The sequence below is a fragment of the Barbatula barbatula genome (genome assembly GCF_947034865.1).
Source record: "Barbatula barbatula genome assembly, chromosome: 9".
NCBI classification, from domain to species: Eukaryota; Metazoa; Chordata; class Actinopteri; order Cypriniformes; family Nemacheilidae; genus Barbatula; species Barbatula barbatula.
The window spans coordinates 22,166,174-22,186,976 of NC_136772.1; the positions used below are offsets into that span (position 1 = coordinate 22,166,174).

Sequence of the window (20,803 nt, forward strand, 5' to 3'; positions counted from 1 at the left end):
GTGAGCCCCTTTGATAACACCCCTAAGGGAGCACTTCACTCCAGAAATTGACACCCTTCAGCTGTCCCAGGTGAATATAACCTTGTTATTTAGCGGAGCGGAGTCTGGGTTATGTTGAAGGATATCCTGTCTCTTCTCAGCTTCACAATGGCGGTGAATGATGGCCATTATTCAGCAATTACCAGGTCAAACCATTGATCTATATAAATGACTGGATTGAGCTTAGAATGCTAAACCGATGGCAGGAGGTTTAGCCAACGGAAGTGTTTGCGGTGCCATGTTAGTATGCCCAACCGATAGAGGGCATTGACTTGCGGTCAAAATGTATACATCTTTTATATTTTTGTTCTACTGACTACAAAGGAAGATATTTGGAAGAATGTCAGATCTGATCCACCACACATATCTGATCTTCAATTGACTCCAATAGTGTTTATTTTCCCTATGGCAGTAAATGGGGGACAAGATCTGTTAATCGGTTAATGACATTCTTCCAAATATCTCCCTTTGTATTCAGCAAAACAAAGACATTTATAAAGGTTTGGAACAACCTGAGGGTGAGTAAATGATGACAGAATATTTATTTTTGGGTAAACATATATATTCTGTATTTAGATTTTAGAGTGAGCCCATTTGTTATGTCCGTCTGCTGATCTGATATGTACGCTACTGCAATAAAAATAAATGTAATATCTAAGATAGGGAACTTCATGACTTTAAATAAATAACCATTTACATGCTTATGACAACTGTGTTATAAAAACTTACCGTGAGATTTTTGATATAAAACTAGGCACTGGTAAAGTACCCTTTTATCGTTAAGAGGTGACAGCTCCCAATGAATTTAATCGAATGTTTGGGCATACCAACATTGCGGAACGATGGCTTCAGTGTAATGACTTCATGAGCAATCCAGTCATTTATATAGATCAGTGGGTCAAACCCAACCAGGGCACAAAGGGAAATGCATGTGGTCATGTCTGACCATGGGTTTTTGAAAATCTGATTTAAGGAAAAGAACATAGACTTGTGGGTCTGTCAAATTATCCTACCAGGCATGCGCACATCAATGTTACGTCATTTTTTAATGGATAAAACCATCTGTTTATTTTATGCTGCTACAAATTTCATGCAAATTGTGCAAACTGTCTAGTAGGAGGTCTAAAAAGTATGTTTCCTTACTAAATAGTAAAATCATTTTGACTGTAAGTCAATGCCCTCTGTCGGTTGTTGGTTCGAACCCAGGGGATTGCACATGCCTATGTATAAAAGTATAAGATAATGCAATGTAAGATGCTTTGGATAAAAGTGTCTGCCAAATGTGTAAATGTCAAATGAGTTCTGTAACAGAAGCGTGTCACTGTTGCTTATGGGCAATGACAGTTTTGCCCATTGCGGATAAGATTAAAAGACAGTTATTGGCAAAATTATATTTCATGCCTTAAAGTATGTCCAATTCTTAAATCAGTAACTGGCTAATTTGGTACTTAAACCCGCCTCCTGTGGGCAATTTCTCGATTGCCCCAGATCTGAGTTTAGGACACAAAGACAAGCAGGACATGTAGTAGAAGCATTTATTTCGCACACATGATTTTCCATCAAATATCATTTCATATAAATATAAATTTCTATGAAGTATTTTATTGTTATTTTGTGTGTGTGTGAGACGCAGGAAGGTCGGCAATCGATCGCCCTCTATAGGCCAACCGCCACAGCTCCTATAATCTGTCATCTCAGACCTCATGTGGACTGAGGAGCAACAAACAGCATAATTTTTCACAATAGAACTACATAATACACAATGCATATATTTGTACACATCCATGACACAATAATGCCATCTAAGGCAAAAAAATGCAATACTAAGAAATTCCATTTCAAATCAATAGGTAGGCTAATATAAAAAATTCACAAGAAAACCAGTTCATATAACATATTTACACATTTGTCAAAACAAGGATCGATCAATTAATGCTTATATCTTATTTTTGTAACACTTTTAAACAGAATGATTAAAACACATATATCTCTCGTCTCAGAACTCATGCAGACTGTGGAGAGATCGCGCCAGCGCACTAAATAACATCACAACCGCGAAGCACAAAGGACTCAAAAGAAAATGACAAATACAAAAACACACACCCTTTTCTGTTGTTCCTCAATATATAATATCCTGACAGAATTGTCTAAAGACACTAAACAATGTCATAAGAAATATGTACCACAGGTCTGCAACCAAGTGCAAGGGTAAATGTATTAAGCACTATGAATATGATTAAGATACTTAAGGCCCCATCATAACAAAAATAGGCTAACCGTCTCTATACTGTATTTGTAGAAGGAGGCAATGTACACATACCTACATTTATGTCAAAGAGAGCGCAAATGTTTGGAGCACGAGATTTTCAGTACAGTAATCCCTCTTTCAGTTACAGGCAGCATCAATCAACTTTACATGGTGGCTCGTCTCTTGGTCAACTACTAAAATGGGCCTTTCGTTAAAGTCTGGCCAAGCTATTGCTAAAGCTGTTGAAGCAGAACTAGACAGGCAGAAATGGAATATATTGTCTAGAAATGCTTTTTAATACTGTATAATCACCTGAATCGATTCCCGTGATAAGAAACTCCTTTACTTTCCAATATTAAGGATGGCTTTCCTTTCATTTCTATGTGCCATGGTCAGCTCTGAGATACTTGCAGTCAATCTGGCTCACTGGATTTGGGGATTTTATTTGATTTGAAGCAAGCCAAATGATTAGATTCTCTAGCCGGCGTCTTTCATCCTGCCTGTACCTTGTTTATGCCCATTTTCTCGCTGCCTGCCCAGGTACTACTGTTTGACTTGGTCAACAACGCCTCTCTGATGTAAGATGGCTGCCCTGACGCATTGCCTTTGTTTGGCTGCGAGTTTAAATTGCCTCTATACATCTGTTCGCCCATTGTTGTGTTGTGCCTGTCACACACTGTACACTTAGACATTTCTGGGACATCATTGAGCGCCATAGTAGGTAAAATAAAAATGGTTGTCTAAGGTGCCATTGAACTGTTTGTTTTCCCGAATTCTTCTAAATATCTTATCTATTTCAACAGAACAAAAAAAAGATTTCTTCCTACTATGGTATGATGTCGGTTGATCAAGGGAACAAAGAAACGTATACAGGTTTGGAAAAACTTGAGGATGAGTAAACGATGACAGAATTTTCATTTTTGAGTGGAGTATCTCTTTAATTAATATTATTTATTCAAGCATAAACTTATGCATCTCCAAAATAAGACTTTTTTGTATCATTCAAACAGCCTTTGAATGTTTGCATTGTTTTTTATTTGTTATTGTATTCGTACAGAGATAAAAGGCTTGATTTTGAAGTTCAAAAGCCCCTCAGGACTGTTGATTTTCACCATGAGGAAATAATAAATGTTTTGTGTGTAAACGAACTAGTATTTAAACCTAAAAAATATTAAAACCTGAAACTGCTCAAAAAATAATTTATCCACATGAATGCTATGGTTATTCATTGATATTTCCAAAATCCATAATAAACAAATAAATATATGTTGACCATTCGGTGTACAAAAATAGCGTCCCATAAAAACAATGTCGCTATTACCAACAGCTTCTGATCTAAGAAAAGACTTCGCTGACCTCATAGTGCGTTAAAAAAGCAGTAGTATCAGCACAAAAACAACACGCTTCAACCATGCAACGATGGGAATCAGACATCGAATGCGAAACCTATATTTACCTTAATGTTTGGGGCCAGTAAAGAACAGATAAGGAGTTAATGCTAACAATGTAGATATTAGTTACCAGGGCTTTAAAAATATTTCTAACAGGCTTGACAGCCTTTTGCATCGGTTCTCTGAGAGTACAGTGCTGGGAGCAGTCATTTCGGGATCTCAGAAGAAAGCGGTGGTCTTGAAGTGTGCACCCACCAGCCAATACACATTTTTCCCTTTCCTGTAGCCCGACTAACACTTGACTCTTTGCGACTGGGAGACAGTGTCAGCCTTTTGTCAGCATCATAACTCTTTCATGATGGATGTCAATGTCAATGCAATTCTGAAGCTCTTTGAATAATGACTTAGCCGTCAGAATTGTTTTAATGGTGGGAGGACTGTCAGTGCTCGATTCATAGGAGAGAGTTGCTTTAACCAGTCTGAGTTACAGTGGCCAAATCCTCAAAGTTATTCTAATCTCTTGCTAAATATGCATGTCCACATCAATGCATTCTCTCCCGTAGCCTAATACAAGTTGGTTAAAGTGGTTTTGGGCAGGTTTGGTTACAGCATTAGGAAACAGAATGGTTTAATCCATCTCTAGGTCTATAAGCTTGTTGCGGGGTCTGGGTATGTGCAGTGGGTTTTTGGAGAAACAGCAGTGGGAAACAGCAAGACCCAGCAGCACTGAGATGAGACCAGCGATCACAGCTGCAGCTACACCATAACTCACAGGCATCTTCAAAGAATCCAACACTACAGAAAGAAGAAACACAACCAACAGTATATTAATTATAATGATTAAGTGCTCAAACAAACCAACTTATCTTAAGTTTTTAGTTATGAATTATTTAAAACCTATTCACAATGCTGCTGAGAGCAACTTCACTAAGGAACAGAGAAATCTTAAGCGAAGAGATATATTTTAGAAATATTATCCTGTATGAAACATCGATAATGGTGGTTTTAAAAATCACGATGATTGTGACATTGCTAGTCTGAACGTGGTACATGAAATGGTAAATAACCAAGTTTTTATGACGACTATGAAGTGGTATGTTCAAACTATTAGCATTCTCAGCTTTGGATATTCTTCAGAAGATTTGGAATATAGCACAAATAATATCATATAAACTTAAAGGGATAGTTCACCCAAATGACTCACTGTAGTTGTTCCAAATCTGTATAAAATTTGTTGTTTGATCGAACACAGAGAAAGATATTTGGACGATTGCTTGTAACCAAACAGTTCTTGGACCCTATTGACTATGACTAAAAGTGCCACAAAACTGTTAGCTGTCCTAAATTCTGCTAAATATCTTATATTTTGTTCAACGGAACAAAAAATGTATGAAGTAATTTTTCCTACTATGGTGGTCAAGAACTGTTTGGTTACAAGCATTCTTCCAAATATATTTCTCTACGTTAGTCAGAACAAAAAAATTAAACAGATTGGGAACACATTGAAGCAAGTTTCATTTTTGAGTAAACTGTCCCTTTAAGTTATGGCTCAGGTATATCAGTAATGAATGATTTTACTTTCACAGACAAGGCCCAGACTAGAATTCATGCTTGAGCTGTGTTGAAAGAAAATAACTTATCCTAACATGTCCTTATACATGTCAATGCCAGTGTTAAAAGTAATTTAAATATCCTAATCTAACCAATGCATAGTCCAGGCTTAAACCCAAACTATAGTTGTTTTTGCGCAAGACAGACTCGGACACGGAAAGTAAATTATACCCCGCCCTTTAAGCTAAGCCTTGTCGGTAAAAGCAAGCCTAGAATTTAACACAACATCAATCTACAACATGCTTACATTCTATTTTAATAGAGAGAAAAACAGGGGAAGACTTGAGGTCTTGGCCCTTGGTCCAGACTCCAGTTGCAGGAGACAGGAACCAGGGTGTGGCAGTACAATAGTATTCTCCCACATCCCTGACCTCGGCCTTATAAACATCAAGGACAAATGTCTGCCAGTCAGTACGTTCCAAACTGCACTGAGTTCTGTCACCACCGGTCTTCTTCACAACTCCCCAGCGATCCATGCTGATTAGAGGCGGCACACCTCCATTATCTACAGCTCTTTCTGAACTCTGGAACCAGTGTATTTCAAACGCCACATCACCTACAGGACAGAAAGAGTAAAAATGGACATTATCTTTTTGCTGCAGTGGTACACAGGAAACACATTTAGCTTTTAAAGCCACAATATGTTCATTTGGACCACTAGATGGTGCACAACAACAAGCGAAGCTAAATGATGTATGTAGGAGAGTGAAATTATGGGACATGTCGTTTTCACCATCCAGAGGCGTATGGAGATCGCCAATCATGTTCAAAGGATTTATCGTAGTGAATTAGCTTGCAAGAAATGTGGAATGTAATGCTACGTTAGCCTGTGAATGATAATGGACTTTGTCACTGATTTGATAGCGTAATGCTACACAGTTACATGTTTAAAACAGTCATACAGTCGTCGTTTGAAAAGTAAATTAAATTTATGCTTTTTAGGGGCTTCCTTTACTAAAATCATCTCATGAAATACTTATTTCACTGACTGAAGTGCAAATCAATTTATAACCTTTATATATTTTCCCCCTGATTCTGTCTCTCTCAGTTAACATAAACCGACCATAAAAATGTATTTGTTAGCAGGCACACTTACAAAATCAGTAGGGGATCAAATCATTATTTCCCCCACTGTATACTACATTGTTTGAGTCGGGTTCAGTGGTTTTGTGTGTACGAGGATATTTCTTGAGACGACACCGTGTTTACAGGATTAAAAGGCAAAAAAAGATCGGTAAGTTAAAGGTCTGGCTTCTTGTGGATGTGCTCTATATTTTTTAAGTGAAATGCAACCTTGGCATATTTTGGAGAGATTCGATTAGAAAGTCGTGTAGAAGGGATTTATAGCAGACATTACACAAACGTTACTCACCAGTGTTTGGAGAAGCACTCAATGTGGACATAATGCATTTCATTTTGACCGTGTCCCCAAGTAACACCTTGCTGGTATGTGATTGAACGGATATGTTAAATACTAGACCTGCAAAGGTGAAGAAAGCACTTGTCTGTTTAAACGTCACAGCACACTTTACGTCATAAAAGACTAAACATCATACGTAACAGGACATTTCAACAGTTTCAATTTTTAGGAATATGCTAGTATACGGATACTAGCGATACTACTTTAGAATCTGGTCAAAGGTACTGTATAATTGTGCTGCCCACAATGAAAAATCCCTTGGTTGGGTAACAACACCTCAGCATGCAGTATGCTCATTCTTAACTCAACAGTATGTTATGTCCATATTTTACCCAGCCATGGGTTGCAAACATCCCAGCATGTTTTAGAGCATAGCCAGTAGGTTTAATACAGAAAGAGCACCTTTGTGGGCAGCAAACTCATTGCAAGCCATAGATCTAGGCTAACAAATTAGCATGATTACCTGTGTCTGCAAAAGCAATCTCAATTTTGTTGGACTCATTGACAGCTTTCACTTCTCTCAATTCTTTCCCCTGATCACTTATCGAGGCAGTGACTCTGCAATAGTAGAACCCACGATCCGAGACTTGGGCTCCATACAAACGGAATCGGTACTCCAGCTGCCCGGTCTTCTCCAGAACCACGCTGTCGATCCTGTTTGGCTCACTCCATTCCTCCAACTGTAAGACTGACTCTGAACTAAGTGATAAGACTTTGCGTGACTTTCCACCCAGAGTCTCCTCAAAAAGGATAAGTACAGAGTAAGCCGGATTCTGCAGGTTCTGACCGGTCACATCACAGGTCATCTCAAAAGTGGATCCGCCAGTGGAGGCTTCTCTTACACGTTGTGCTACCACTCGCAAAACTGGCACTGCAAACACAGTATCAATATATTGCATTACACTGCAGAAAAACTACATTTAAATCAATGATTGTTAATTTGTGTGGACGGCCAAAAACTGATCAATAATAAAGAATTTTGACCACTGTTGATCAATGTTGACCCAAAACGCTTTATATATAGTTACAAACTTAAATATTCTCATTTGTGTTCAGCACAACAAAGAAATGTATACAGGTTTGTAACAACTGGAGGGTGAGCAGATGAAGACAAAATGTAAGTTTTTGGGTAAACAATTCCTTGAAGTTTAGTATCACACACACTTGAAGTTAACTCCGTCTCCTCTTGGAGCACTGTTGTCAAAGCAAATCAACGCTCTTCTAACTTAATTTTATCAAAACAAGATGAGCATGAAAAACTAGTAAGAGGCAAAGACTAATATCTGCTTACCCTTTGGTGACCACTGAACAACGACTGAAGTCGACTGGACATCCTTTGCTTTCTCCCATCCACCTTGCCGGCTGGAAGTCCATACAGTTACGGTGCACAAATAAGAGCCCATGTCAGTATCTCTAGTCTGCGGCACTCGCAGAATGAAGATGTTGGGATCCCTCCTGGTCACTGCTATGTCCCCTCTCTCCAGCCTCTCCTTGTACTGCTTGCCTGTTAGTAAATCTCCGTGCTGATTCAGGGAGGCTATCATGACTTCGTTCTGAGATACATCTTTAGTTGTGCTAGAGTAAGACCAGGTCACACCTAGGTGGCCATCTTGGAGATGGAGGAGGTTGGTCACCTGACAGCGCAATTCAGTGGGATCACTGGTGAACTGAGGGGTCAAAGGGGCTTCTAGGGTCACTTTAAACTGTGGCTCTGTGTGAAAAAGAAATCAATAACCAACATAGTCAATTACCCTTATGGTTCCTCTGCTTTAAATTCTCAAATTGAGCCATTTTGGAGCATTTATCAAATATAAATCCAATGTTACCAAAAACAGGAAAAATATCATGACGTGAGCAATACAGGGTCATTTCACATCAAATCAACCAAATTAAGTTACAGGCATGCATATTTTGTCAAAATAAAAGAGCATAAAAGTGCATTTAACTCATTTTTGCATGGTCAACATTGGTATATAATGCGACAAGTATTGCTAAAGTCAACAGATTTTACGAACAGATCTACCACTTTCTGTTAAAAAATAAAATGATGTCTTTTTTATGTCAAATACTTACACAAGTCTCTTTTTATACTGCAGTAGACACCAGGCCAGCTCACTCATGACCGCTGCAAATTACACTTCCCTAATCCTCTATATAACTATAACTAAAATACTGGTGTTCCATGTTTGGGAAGGTTACCTTTCCATCCTTCCCCTAACCTCAAACAGACCCGTATGACACTAGATCAGATCAACACACTTACCCTCTTTAGTCTTCATAACATAATGCTAATGCTTTTAAATGACACCTCTTTCAAAGACAACTTTTAGTATATAATTCCAAGCTTATTCAAATCTTTCTGGGTTTATTTATAAGACATAATACATTAATAGACAGAGCTTTGAATATATTCAGATATTGCTACTCAGAAATTCTCAAGCTGAATCCACAGTGCAGTTAAAATATGTAAAACACTGCACTACCCTATTAACATTTTGAGTCACAGGGGATGCCTTGAAAAATAAACCAAGTGTCCATGAAATCACACAGTAGTTGAAATGTTATAATGTACCCTAACGTAAAAAAATTTAAATAAACATTTTAGGAGAACTAACCCCAGTTCTCTGTTACTAATGTAACCCAGTATCTCATGACCTTTGGAGAAAGCACCAAAGTTACGGCAGACCAATCGCTGCAGTGAAAAAGGGATCTCGGCTGCCTGTATATAAACTGCAGCCACCTGCAGTATCCTCTTTCTCCGCGTATCTCTTCTTTTTTAACAATACAGCTTCAACGTAATGTCATTAATGGGTTCGATAGGGGCTTAAGAGAGTATTCAGGACCACGGACGGATCCCAATGGCTTTGAGTAAAGTATTTCTTTATTTACATATTAAATGGGATGTGCAACGGTGTTTCACGCATTTGACTTCTTTACAATATTAAACGTGCCATCTTCTCATGCTTGACATGGTCAACTTGTCAAAAAACTAGTTGGACGTATGACGTAGTATTTCAGTGCACGATACACTCCCCCAGCGTTCGTATAGGTTTCGGGGAAAAAAATGTGAACATGAAAATCTGTTTCATAACAACTTTTCCTACACTATTGTCCCGGAAAAGCACGCCGGCAGAGCGAGAAGAGCACGCCCGCGCGCCAACCCGCCATAACGGGAAGAAAGAGCACGCCCACGCGTCAACCAGGGAGATCGAGAGAAGGAGCATGTGCACACATCAACCAGCTGGAGCAAGAGAGAGAGAGCACTGCGTTTAGCTGTGTTTGTTTGTTAAATAAACCGTGGATATAAAGCTGGATTTGGAGATCGTTTAAAACTGATAGATGGAGTGGTCCCAGCGCTAAAAGATGCCGGACATGAACCACACGCGGTAACTGAAACAGAGTCATATGTCTGCATTTTGTTGGCAATGGGTGCGTGTTGCTTTAGCTCCGCCTCACTCCTTAAGCCCCCAGCTGGCTCGGTTTGGCCCAAGGTATAGGCCTGGAAGTAACTGTGCAAATGTGACTGGCCCTGGCATGCACTTGAACGCCCGCAGCTGACCCGATAGTTATTGCACCGCAGGCATTGTTGTGCCGAACTTGGCTTTTTGATCAGTTGGGGCATCCAAAAGCTCAAAGTTTTTTTGTCAGAGAGTCCTGATAAACTTAGCCACAGCAATCTCTTTCCCACCACCACTAAGCCTATGTCCTCTGTCTGTAATCTAGTGACACTGCAGTATATTGACACACCATTGTTAAAACTTTCCAGAATTTTCTAATGCAGTTTGAAGTCATTGAAACACAGGCTGCATAGGATAGCAATCAGATGAGAAAGCTTCACCCAATACCGTTGCCAGATAAAGGTTAGGATAAATCAAACAGCTAGACCAGGATAGTAAATGGAAACAAGCGTACAACAATAATAATAATAATAATAATGACAGTTAAAAAGTTACGAAATCAAAGTTTAAACAAGATTCAATCTTACCTAAAAGAGTCACTAGAACTTGCACTGCGTCAGATGTTTTCTCTGCTGCCGGGTACCATGTTCCCCTGCCCCGTTGAAGCCAGGCCTTGACAAGGCAGGAATATAATCCAGAATCAGAGCGGTCAACCTTATGGACAAGCAGTCTAAAGGTTCTTGCATTTACTCTGCTGAATCCCACGGCCTCAGACCCGTTCTGCAAGAGCCCATCACGCCCAATGTGGATAAGAACTCGAGGGCTGCCAGAGCCATCACTCGATCTGACTAGCCACATTAACTCCAGGCTCAGAGAGGGGAGGCCCTTAGCATCCACTGTGCAAGTCAGATTCAATGTGTCCCCCACGTTAAGGTCGGTTTGCTTCTCCACGGCAACCATCAAAGACTGGGCTGAAATGGAGCAAAGGTGCAGCCATTACAATAAGCGAAACCCACAAAAAAGCAGCCTATGGAAAAAGTTTTCAAAATAGAAAACCATCTTCACGGTTGTTTCAACAATACATTGTCAAGGGGTTAAACATAAACATTAAATTCTGCCACGAATTGCTCACCCTCAATTCCTTCGACAAGCCTAGGACATGCGTTCATCTTTGCAAACGCAAGATAAGATACAGTAGTTTTGATGAGGTCCGGGAGCTATGGGCGGGAGTCAGAAATCTCCCGGACCGCTTCAAAACTATCTTCATTTGCGTTGCGAAGATGAACGGATGTCCTAGGCTTAATGAACGATTTGAGGGTAATTCATGGCAGATTATTCATTTTTTGAAGGAGATGAACTCTGAAGATGTGACACAATATTTAACCTGTTTGTTTTTTACACACAAAAAGGTTTCAAAACCAAATTGTTTTGCACATGTGATCACTCTGTCTTAGCGGTACTATACTAGGTCTCTACTGCTAAAATCTATCTTCAGTAAAGCTGCTGTGCAACAATGCAAAATTGTGAAAAGCGTTATTCAAATAAATATGCACAACGGGTAGTTTGTGCATTAAAAGAAAAATTAACCCATTCCAATAAGCTTTTAAAAAGGAGATGCATTCGGGTAACCATTTAGACTGGTATCATTGCTTATAAGTGATTTTCTGAGATCCAAAATAAGGATCATATATATTATACATTATAATCTTTCTGATCTGTTTGTGGCTGCTGTTTATGAAGACTGCCACACTATATTATTTTGAAGGACTTACTGAGTCAGTCTACTTTTGTGACGGGGTCTGTTTTGTCATAATGCAAAAGTCATACAGCATTTGCTATGCTACACTGTCAAAACCATACCAGTGCACACAAACCTTTGTTGGCAAGAAATGACCTAAATGCAAATAAAAACAGCTGTGTGCATCTGTCTTCACGGCAAATGCTGTCATAATGCATTTCACTATATTTCATAAGTTCTCCTGCCTAATAAAGAATTCAAATGACATTTCATGCAGTATGTAATGTTGCTGTGTGAATGTAAGTAGTCGGCGAAGTTGAAAAGACAAAAGTGAATGAAAAATAAAGTGATTGACTTGGGGAAAAAGGAGTCGACTCTGAATCTGTCGTTCTAATTTCAGTTCCGTGTCAGATTTGCGTCACTCTGTGTAATGCCCGCCTACGTCCCATTTGCGACACTGCACGTGGTAGACCAATCACAGCAGACTAGACCACCTGACCAATCAGATCAGAGCGGGCTGACAGAAAGAAGGGGACTAGACAGATGAATCGCCAAACAAATCATTTGAGAGTCAATCGAGAAGTAAGGGAATGACAGCCTATTATTCGAAAATGGAAGTGTTTTTACACCTTGTATGTTTATACTGTAAACTTGTTGTTGGACACTCCATAAACCAAAGCAGGACCTTAAAAATCACAAAATGTGTTTACTCTTTTAAAACCCTGACAAAGATCCATGACAGGCAAAACAAATAAAAGAAAAATTATATTGGCCATTGCATAATAGAAAGCAATGTTAATCCCCCATCAGTGCCCCAATGTTATTGTAACACACAGATTTATGACTTAGGGAACAAAGTAGTAGAATGAAATGTAACTCACCTAAAGGCGTAACTACGACCTTTCCCACGTCTTCAGTCCTCTCCAGTATCTTTCTCCACTTTTCTCCTCCTCCAGCCTGTCTCACCCACTCTCGGGCTGTGCACACGTATACCCCCACTTCCGTGGGCTTTGGTTCTTTCAGGACCAATGCGTAAAAGCCACCACCACGAAGATCCAACTGAAATCCACCATCTGCATAAAGCTGAGTGTAGTTGCTCCCAACATTGATTTTATCATCTGGTCCAAATGTTAAGATGTCCTCTAATGGGTTATTCCCTCTCCTGACAGACCAAGTAACTGAGAGGAAAGTATGCTCTGTGAACCCTCGGGTGATGCTGCATTGAAGCTGCACGGATTCTCCTTCATCCACCACTGATTTTGAAAGGGTTGTCGCCACCTTCAGACTGTCCCCAATCACTGAACAAAATACATTTACAACGCGTTAGACCAGGCAGAAAAGCAGGCTGAAGGTTTAAAGGTGACGTGTGTAAGGCCCAGAAAGCCATATGACCGACATGTAAAGCAAAAAAACAAGGTCAGTATTCTTGTAAATAAAATAAAGTCTTATATCAGGCATGACCCACCTTTAAGCTCAACATCAGCATTGTAGTTCCCACTGACGACCGAATCCGTGCTAGGGGTGGTGCAGCGATACAAGCCACTATCTGTTGCTCTAACCTTCTTGAATCTTAGCTCCACAGAAGAATCCCCAAGCTTTTTAATACTGATTTCACCATTGTTGACCCGATCCTTCATCAAAGGGTCCGCGAATCCGCTGTCAATGGTGGAGATGATGTTGACCTGCCTGTCACCAGCAAGCACCATAGACCAATCAAAATCCTGATCGCTTGGCCCCTCGTAGGCAGACACATCACAGCGAATGGAGACAGCCTGTCCCTCTACATGCATCAGTGGTCCAGTTGGAACCTTAACCACACGGCCGTCACAGAGCACCACTGAGAGGAGAAAAACTTTGTCAGATATAAAGTATGTTCAAAGAAATTACAAGACTGTTCAATGATGTTCAAAGCATATTGAACCATTGATCGTGACGGTGGATATGTTAAAGGCACAATTTGTGACAATATTGCAGCTAAATATCCCAAAACCTCTAGTGTGATATATATGATTTTGTGTGTACTTACTTGTGAAAACAAGTTTCCAACAAAGTTTGAATCGAGAGAAAATCATAGTTACAATGTGTCACGTCACTGTTTATAGGGGGTCAAATGGGCTTTGTCCAGTGTATCCTCGGTTTCCGCTATAAGAATTCATGTGGGTTCGGCTTCATGTTGTTCTGTGCATGCCAAGGAGTACTGTCAAATCGTGTGACACCCCGATTAATCTTTGTAAGGTAAAACAAGTCAAATAAAAACGCAGTAGTAGTTGTTGTACCATGTACAGTACACCACTCTGCGATTATGTAAGCCTAACAATGTCTACATTTTGCTCTAAATGTGATTGTGAACGGATGGTGCCCTTCACAAGATACAACACAGCAAAGGACTCCTTCTTAAAGGAATATTTACCTTCAAAATGAAAATCCTGTCATCATTTACTTTTGCTGATGTCATTTTAAACCTTTTGATTTTTCGTGATTTTCTTTTCTGAAAAACCCAAAAGAAGATATTTCACAAAATGTAACCGATAACCCTCCCCATTTGACAAGGTCCCATTGACTTCTGTTGTATGGACACGAAAGCAATGCAAGTGAATGGGGGTTAATCAGGTCTTGCCTCATAAAAATTGTGACAGTGCCACCTAGTGGTCAAAAGTTATAAGTAATTTCATCCATTGTGCCGTTGAAGGGTTGACCCCGTAATTGCTGCTTGCAGCTATACATCTTGTTATTGTTTTCAGAACTTGAGTATTCCATGCTTTGCCTTTAATTTCCTCAGAGTATACACTACTTTTAAAAGGTTTAGACACACCTACTCGTTCTTTATTATGATGAGGTTTCACGCTTTAGAATAATAGTTAAGTCAAAAGACTAGGAAATAAGACAAATAGAAAAATGAGCAGTGACCAAAATGTACACTAACATAGCAGCCTATTTAATATATATTTAAAGCGATAGTAAATAAAAAGTCTGTCATCATTTACTCAACCTCTTGTCATTTCAAACCTGTATGACGTATCTTCCACTGAACACAAAAGATGATATTTTGAAGAAATATCGCCCATTCAAAAAAATCTAAACATTGAGGAAAAACACCTTTAAAGTTGTTAATCAGAGGGGCTGTAGCAGGACGTTGCTAAGAAGAAACAGTTTTTACGTTTTAACGCTCTTATTGGCTTACTGCTTTAATGATGTTGTGGAGAGTAGAGAAAGCCGAAAGCTGAAACTCTAATCTTTACATAGATACCGAACCTGAGTGTGTTATTCCCAAAGAGCGGTTAGCTGCGAGTGAAGTTTGTAGGCGTGTATCTGGCCATTTTTGTTCACGATTTTACTGCATCCACTCAAGTTTTGATATATATATATATATATATATATATATATATATATATATATATATATAGGAAATTTACTAAATATCTTCATTGAATGTGATCTTTACCAAAAGGTTTGGAGTGGGATTCATAGCGGCCACTAGCGTTGAGTTTGAGAATTGCATCCAATCTCTCAGTCCTCCGCCCACCCTTATATTACATTACATTAAATAAAGGGTCCGTGGATTTGAGTACCAAATCAAAATGTTCTCATGTTTTACTCACCCATCAAGGCATCCTAACTGAATATGTTTTTCTTCTGGAAAAATAATCCAGTCAGAGTTATAATACCACGTATCATTTTGCTTCCAAGCCGTAAAAAATTTTAAAGCTCCAAAAAGTGCTTCCATCCATCCATCCATCAAAGAACTGCTCGACACGGCTCCGTGGTCTCAAAGGTCTTCTGAAGCGAATCGATACGTTAGTTAAAGAGAAACATCCATACTGACAGCGCTATGTCTAGCTTCCATCATCTCTCGATTGTGCGATCACCAGAGGCTTGTCCTTCCGGCAGATGACGCAGGTGTGTCGTAGGTTCCGGTGATGAACGCTGCATTTTTCATTTTCAGCCAATAGGATAGCGTCTACTCAGGCGGGAGATTTCATCTCAGGCATGTCATTTTCAGTTAGGATGCCTCGAGGGTCAGTAAAACATGGGCAAATTTTTATTTGGTAGTGCAATATCCCTCATAAAAAGAAGGATATATGTCAGCATCCACGTTCATTTTATAAAGACTTTCAAGCAGAGACGCGTTAGGACCCGCGACACTAAGGTTTTTAGCTGAGATTATTTGGCTATAGACTGATAGTACTTAAACATATGACAGCAATGTAACAAAATGTAAATAAAATGAAGAGGGATGAATACTTTTTATAGGCACTGTATAATGAAAACGTTCATCTGGTTTTCATTTTCAGCTTTAATATTTTTTTTAATTTGGCAGGAAATCCCTTTTGGTTTGTTAAAAGTTGCAGTTAAAAATACAATAATACAATAAAGTTAACTATTTAAAAACATTTAAAAGGTAATTTGAGCGTTTGTTCTTCGGCCAAGTGCATCTTGAATTTTTAGAAAAGGTTTCAGTGCAGAATTTTTATTTCGTGCAACACCAATTGTCATTGGTTTCCAAAAAAATCGTAGGGGATTTGAAGGACACAGTGGTTGGTACATTTTTTGGGTTTAATGGGGCATGCGGATAACATTCACACAGACATGGGAAAAGACGATAACAAAAAAAAACGTTGTCACTATCCCTAGGTGTTGATTAAAATTCAGCTGAGATCAAACCTGTTATATCAACCAAAAGCAAAACATCTACCTTTTTATGTAAATTAAGTTTTGTGTTTTAAAACAAAGTGTATCAATAACAAGCCAAATAATCAAGGATTTGGAGAGCTATACATGGGGGAAAAAAGAGACTGAAACATAAAAAGCAGAAAGGAAAAGGCAGGACGACATTTTGTGACTTGTAAGAACTTGTCTTTACATGCAGTAATGGTTGTTCAAATGAGCTGGAAAGCTTAACTCAGTAACAAAACTAAGACTGTTGTAGGCTCATATAGTTTCAAACATCAAGATTAAAACAGGAAACAAACAAGCATGACTGAAGATTCGGTCTGATATGCTAATGGTAGTGAAATGATGTGCAAACACAGACAATACAGTTAGGAACTAAGAAAACGGATCATTACATTCCAACAGTCTACGAAGAGGCTTAAATAAACAACATCCTGAATATCCAACCCACATAACATTCACTTTGGTCATATTGCACAATGACTAAAAATGGAGACTTTTTGGCCTTCGTGTCTTATTCAAGGTGGTACTGTGAGTGGTTTTAAAAAAGTTGGGCCTGAGCAAAAAGCAATTCATCATATAACATTTTATATTAGAATGAATAGGTAAATCCAACAACAGGCTATAATAATGAGGACAAAGAAACTCTTGTTTTACTCAAATGGTATTTCGGCACAAATTTATCCGTGAAGTTTGCAAATAATCCAGGTCCTTTAGTTAAAAAGTTATGACCAATAATACATGTTTACTAGAAGTGGGGATTTTTTTATTTGTTCATTTTCGTATTCATACCTTGTGGGCCTATTCTATAGAGTTTATATAGAATTTGACATTGTGGTGTTTGGTTTTTGGGTTATGGCAAGAGCATAGTTGCTTTTTTTACTTTTATTTCCAAACTAGATGTTATGGGTGAGCGTGTTTCAGCAATTTAACCTATTGGCAGAACACGTTTTAAACCAGGGTTACCATTTAGGATAACTTCACATTATAATTAGCCCAAAACTCATGGTTGACAACTATTCTACCTCCTAAAGTCTCGAAAAACAGACAAAAGATTATGATCATTGGCAAGAGTTGCAAATTGTCAAAAATATTTGTATTTACGTTATTTATGACATCTAAAGAGTGTTTAAACGCAGTAATTGACACGTGAAGGACTTGCTATGTCACAATGGAGTAATTCAACTTGTATCATAGGATATTGGCTATAAAACAATCCGAAAACAACCCTCGCAAGTCGACAAGTGCGGAACACGAATTAAGCTTTTGTGTTAAAAATAATACTAATAAAGAAACAACTCACCAAGAGAAATAACAAGCATCAAAGCGGGAATAAGCCCCGTTTCTTTATCCATCTTGGTGGCGCGTGTTTCTACCACGAGATATCTTCTGTCGAGCAACCGGGCAAAGAGTGAAACGATCCTCCAGTGAGATCTGCCGACGCCGACGGTCTACTTACGTTTCACGCATCCAAAAGTTAAATGAAGTTTCGTGACACCCGCACATGTAATGTACTGTTATACATCCTGTTTGAGGTGAGAGGAATCATTAAAGATTCGGACATGATTCATCGTAAGTGTCGATACGTTCGTATCCGGAAGTGTGGCTATTTTCTCAAAGGGGGACGCGTCCACGCAGGTAAAATACCGCCACACCCATGCGAGCTGAATAAACGCGGAGAGCCGTGAATGACACTTATTGTAATATCTGTCGGTGCCGGAATAACTCAGAATGTCTGAAGAAGAGTATTTTTCCAGAATTAATAATGTATGGCAAGGTAAAGGTTCTCATCATCACCACACGTGTCCTTTATATAATAAATGGCGTGAAAAATATCTGCTCGTCTCATGCGTAGGCCTACAACAGGGTGCGATACTGTCCCAATATTACGTACTATGAATATGAACGTACATCAATAGCCACCTGTCGGCCCTCCCTGTAAGAGAACCGAGCGGCTGCTTTAGGGCATCGCCGCCACTAGGGGTCCCCCAAGATTCTGTGATGCATTCACGTCACCTCCGTTTTCTCACCTATGGAGGTGCCTGTCAGTACACGATCCGCTCCACCTACATTTAATGAGTACTTTTTTATTATTATTTGTGTAACTCCCTCTTCCGGTTTTTTTTTGTCTTGTCTGTTTCGAGCCTTGGTAATGTTTTATTTTCTCTCTTTTCATTAATCTAAGTGTTTCTTTATGTTAAGTTTCTGTTGTAACATTGTTTTGTTATAACAAAATGTTCAATAAACCATTTAAGAAAAACAAAAAACAAAAACGATCCGCATGCGCATTCCCCCAGACACCTTTTCTGTCCGTTGTCTACCTTTTTTCAGTATTTTGTTTTTATTGAAGTTATCAAGATGTACAAACAAACATGGCTGCATAACATCCGTTTCTTCATAATACAGAAAAGACATAGTCTGAGGGAGCAGCTGACGTTGTAGAAACCGCTCGTGCGCAAATTATGATTTTGTTTTACGACGATTTACGACACTGCACAATCTGTTCCACGCTTGCGCAGCTTTGTTTTACTTTGTTTATATTTTTTTAGGTGGAACGGATCGTGTACTGACAGTGGCCACTATGGTTTGTGTCGTGGGTCAAAATTTGTCAAATTACTAAACGCAACATGTGTCTTCTGGCTAAAATTCACCTACATAAAGCCAGAGCCACCCATTGCAAACCTAACTTTAGAATGTTTTCATCTGATATAAAGTCCCTTTTTAATTCCTTTAAGAATATGTCAAATCCGTTGAACTCAAAGGCTTCAAAAACTTTTAACATAATTGAGTCTAATGATTGAGTAAGTTATAAAAGATCCTTTCTTTCCCTTTTTTTGTGCATTTTTATTTATCTTTGTATATCTTGTAAATGTGTGTATCTTATTTAACTTCATGTGATGATGTCCGTTTGCCCCGTTACTTCAAGTCTATTGTTATTCTTTCAACTGCAATAAAAAAAACAAAGATGCTAAAGGCAAAAACTGCGAATATATGCTCATGGCGAACTATAAAACTAGCGAAAACCGCAATCGTAACTGTAATAACTTGAGAGAGACAGGACGGCAGATTTAAGATGGTTTAATCCAATCGTGCGGGAAACATACACAGGTTGACAACGACACACCAGAAGACTTCCTCAATGCCTTTTTAAGCATGCACATCTCATAACAATTTCCCCTCCCACTCTATAACAATAACCTTCATTCTTCATAACGAAATCCCACATGGCCACATAATTTATTTAATAACGGTCTCTATTCTGCACATTGACACCTACTTATCTGCCTTAACTGCGCATTAAAATAGTTTGTTAAAGTAACTAAAGTTTATCCTATAAATAAAACATTGCAATGTGAAAACAAATGAGGTGGCCAATCAAATAAAAGGAGGTGGGAGTTACTGGTTACACAGCCAGTACATGTTAACATGTTGAACATCTGACAGAATTCATTGATGCTAGCAACAAAATGCTGATTTAGATTAAAAATATGTAATTTACGTGATTCACATCATTTATAATTATTTGTTAATTCAGCATTTGATTTTGGATAAGGTTAATAATTGTGTGCATATTGTGAATTAATTTAATGCTTATCAATCAAGTAAATACACTAAATAAAAATAAATAAAAAAGATGAAATCATCATCAAGGGCGTTGTGGCTTTAAATGGTGTTTTATAGGTTGTGTTTAAAATAAAATGAAGATAACAATTATTTTAAAATAAAATCAAATTAAATGCATTGAACAATAAATTCCACAAGCTTTGTCTGCGCTCGAAATTTAAAGGGACAGTTCACCTAAAATTGGAAGTCATGAAATTAACAAATGTTTTGACAATAACAATACACTTGTAATGCAAGGTTTATGTGTTCATTCCTACATCCCTAAATCAGCTACAACTAATATAATTGGGTGGGTTAGGATTAAAGTGTGTTGTATTGGGGCACCGGGGACCCCCAAATAAAATTCTGCTTAGGGCCCGGCCACAGCATGCTACATGAAGTAAGGAACAAAAGCTAAGAGACCATATGAAATTTTCTTTGTTCCTTTTTTACTTTAATGAAAGCAATTAGGCTGACATAAACGCCACAATATTGTGTCAAGGCCACTGATCCATATTATCCCACCATGATTTCTTCTAAGGAGCACTTTCCTTACTTAAAAGGCAGCAACAAACTCTTACATTTTGCGTAAATAAATAGATGCAGCAGACTACAGTATATTTAAATCCAAAATACCACTTTAAGAATCTGGGAATTCTTTTATTTAAAAGTGAATAAACAGTT

General features: G+C 38.6%; 1 protein-coding gene across 1 annotated transcript; it reads right to left on the reverse strand.

Moving 5' to 3' along the window:
* Positions 1–1,558: 1,558 nt before the first annotated feature.
* ptgfrna (prostaglandin F2 receptor inhibitor a) lies at positions 1,559–18,452 on the reverse strand. Its single transcript, XM_079464930.1, has 9 exons — positions 17,820–18,452; positions 13,311–13,682; positions 12,727–13,143; positions 10,695–11,078; positions 8,001–8,420; positions 7,173–7,580; positions 6,662–6,769; positions 5,537–5,845; positions 1,559–4,473 (listed from the first exon to the last, which is right to left on the reverse strand). The coding sequence occupies exons 1-9, from the start codon at positions 17,869–17,871 to the stop codon at positions 4,307–4,309; spliced, it is 2,637 nt and encodes an 878-aa protein (XP_079321056.1). The 5' UTR covers positions 17,872–18,452; the 3' UTR covers positions 1,559–4,306.
* Between the last annotated feature and the right edge of the window lie 2,351 nt (positions 18,453–20,803).

Excerpts from the sequence above, each read along its gene's own strand:
- ptgfrna (XM_079464930.1), bottom strand. The coding sequence starts at position 17,871 with ATGGATAAAGAAACGGGGCTTATTCCCGCTTTGATGCTTGTTATTTCT. Across the intron at positions 11,079-12,726 it reads GGTCGTAGTTACGCCTTTAG|CCCAGTCTTTGATGGTTGCC; the intron begins GTGAGTTACATT and ends GCTCCATTTCAG. Across the intron at positions 5,846-6,661 it reads GAGTGCTTCTCCAAACACTG|GTGATGTGGCGTTTGAAATA; the intron begins GTGAGTAACGTT and ends TCTGTCCTGTAG.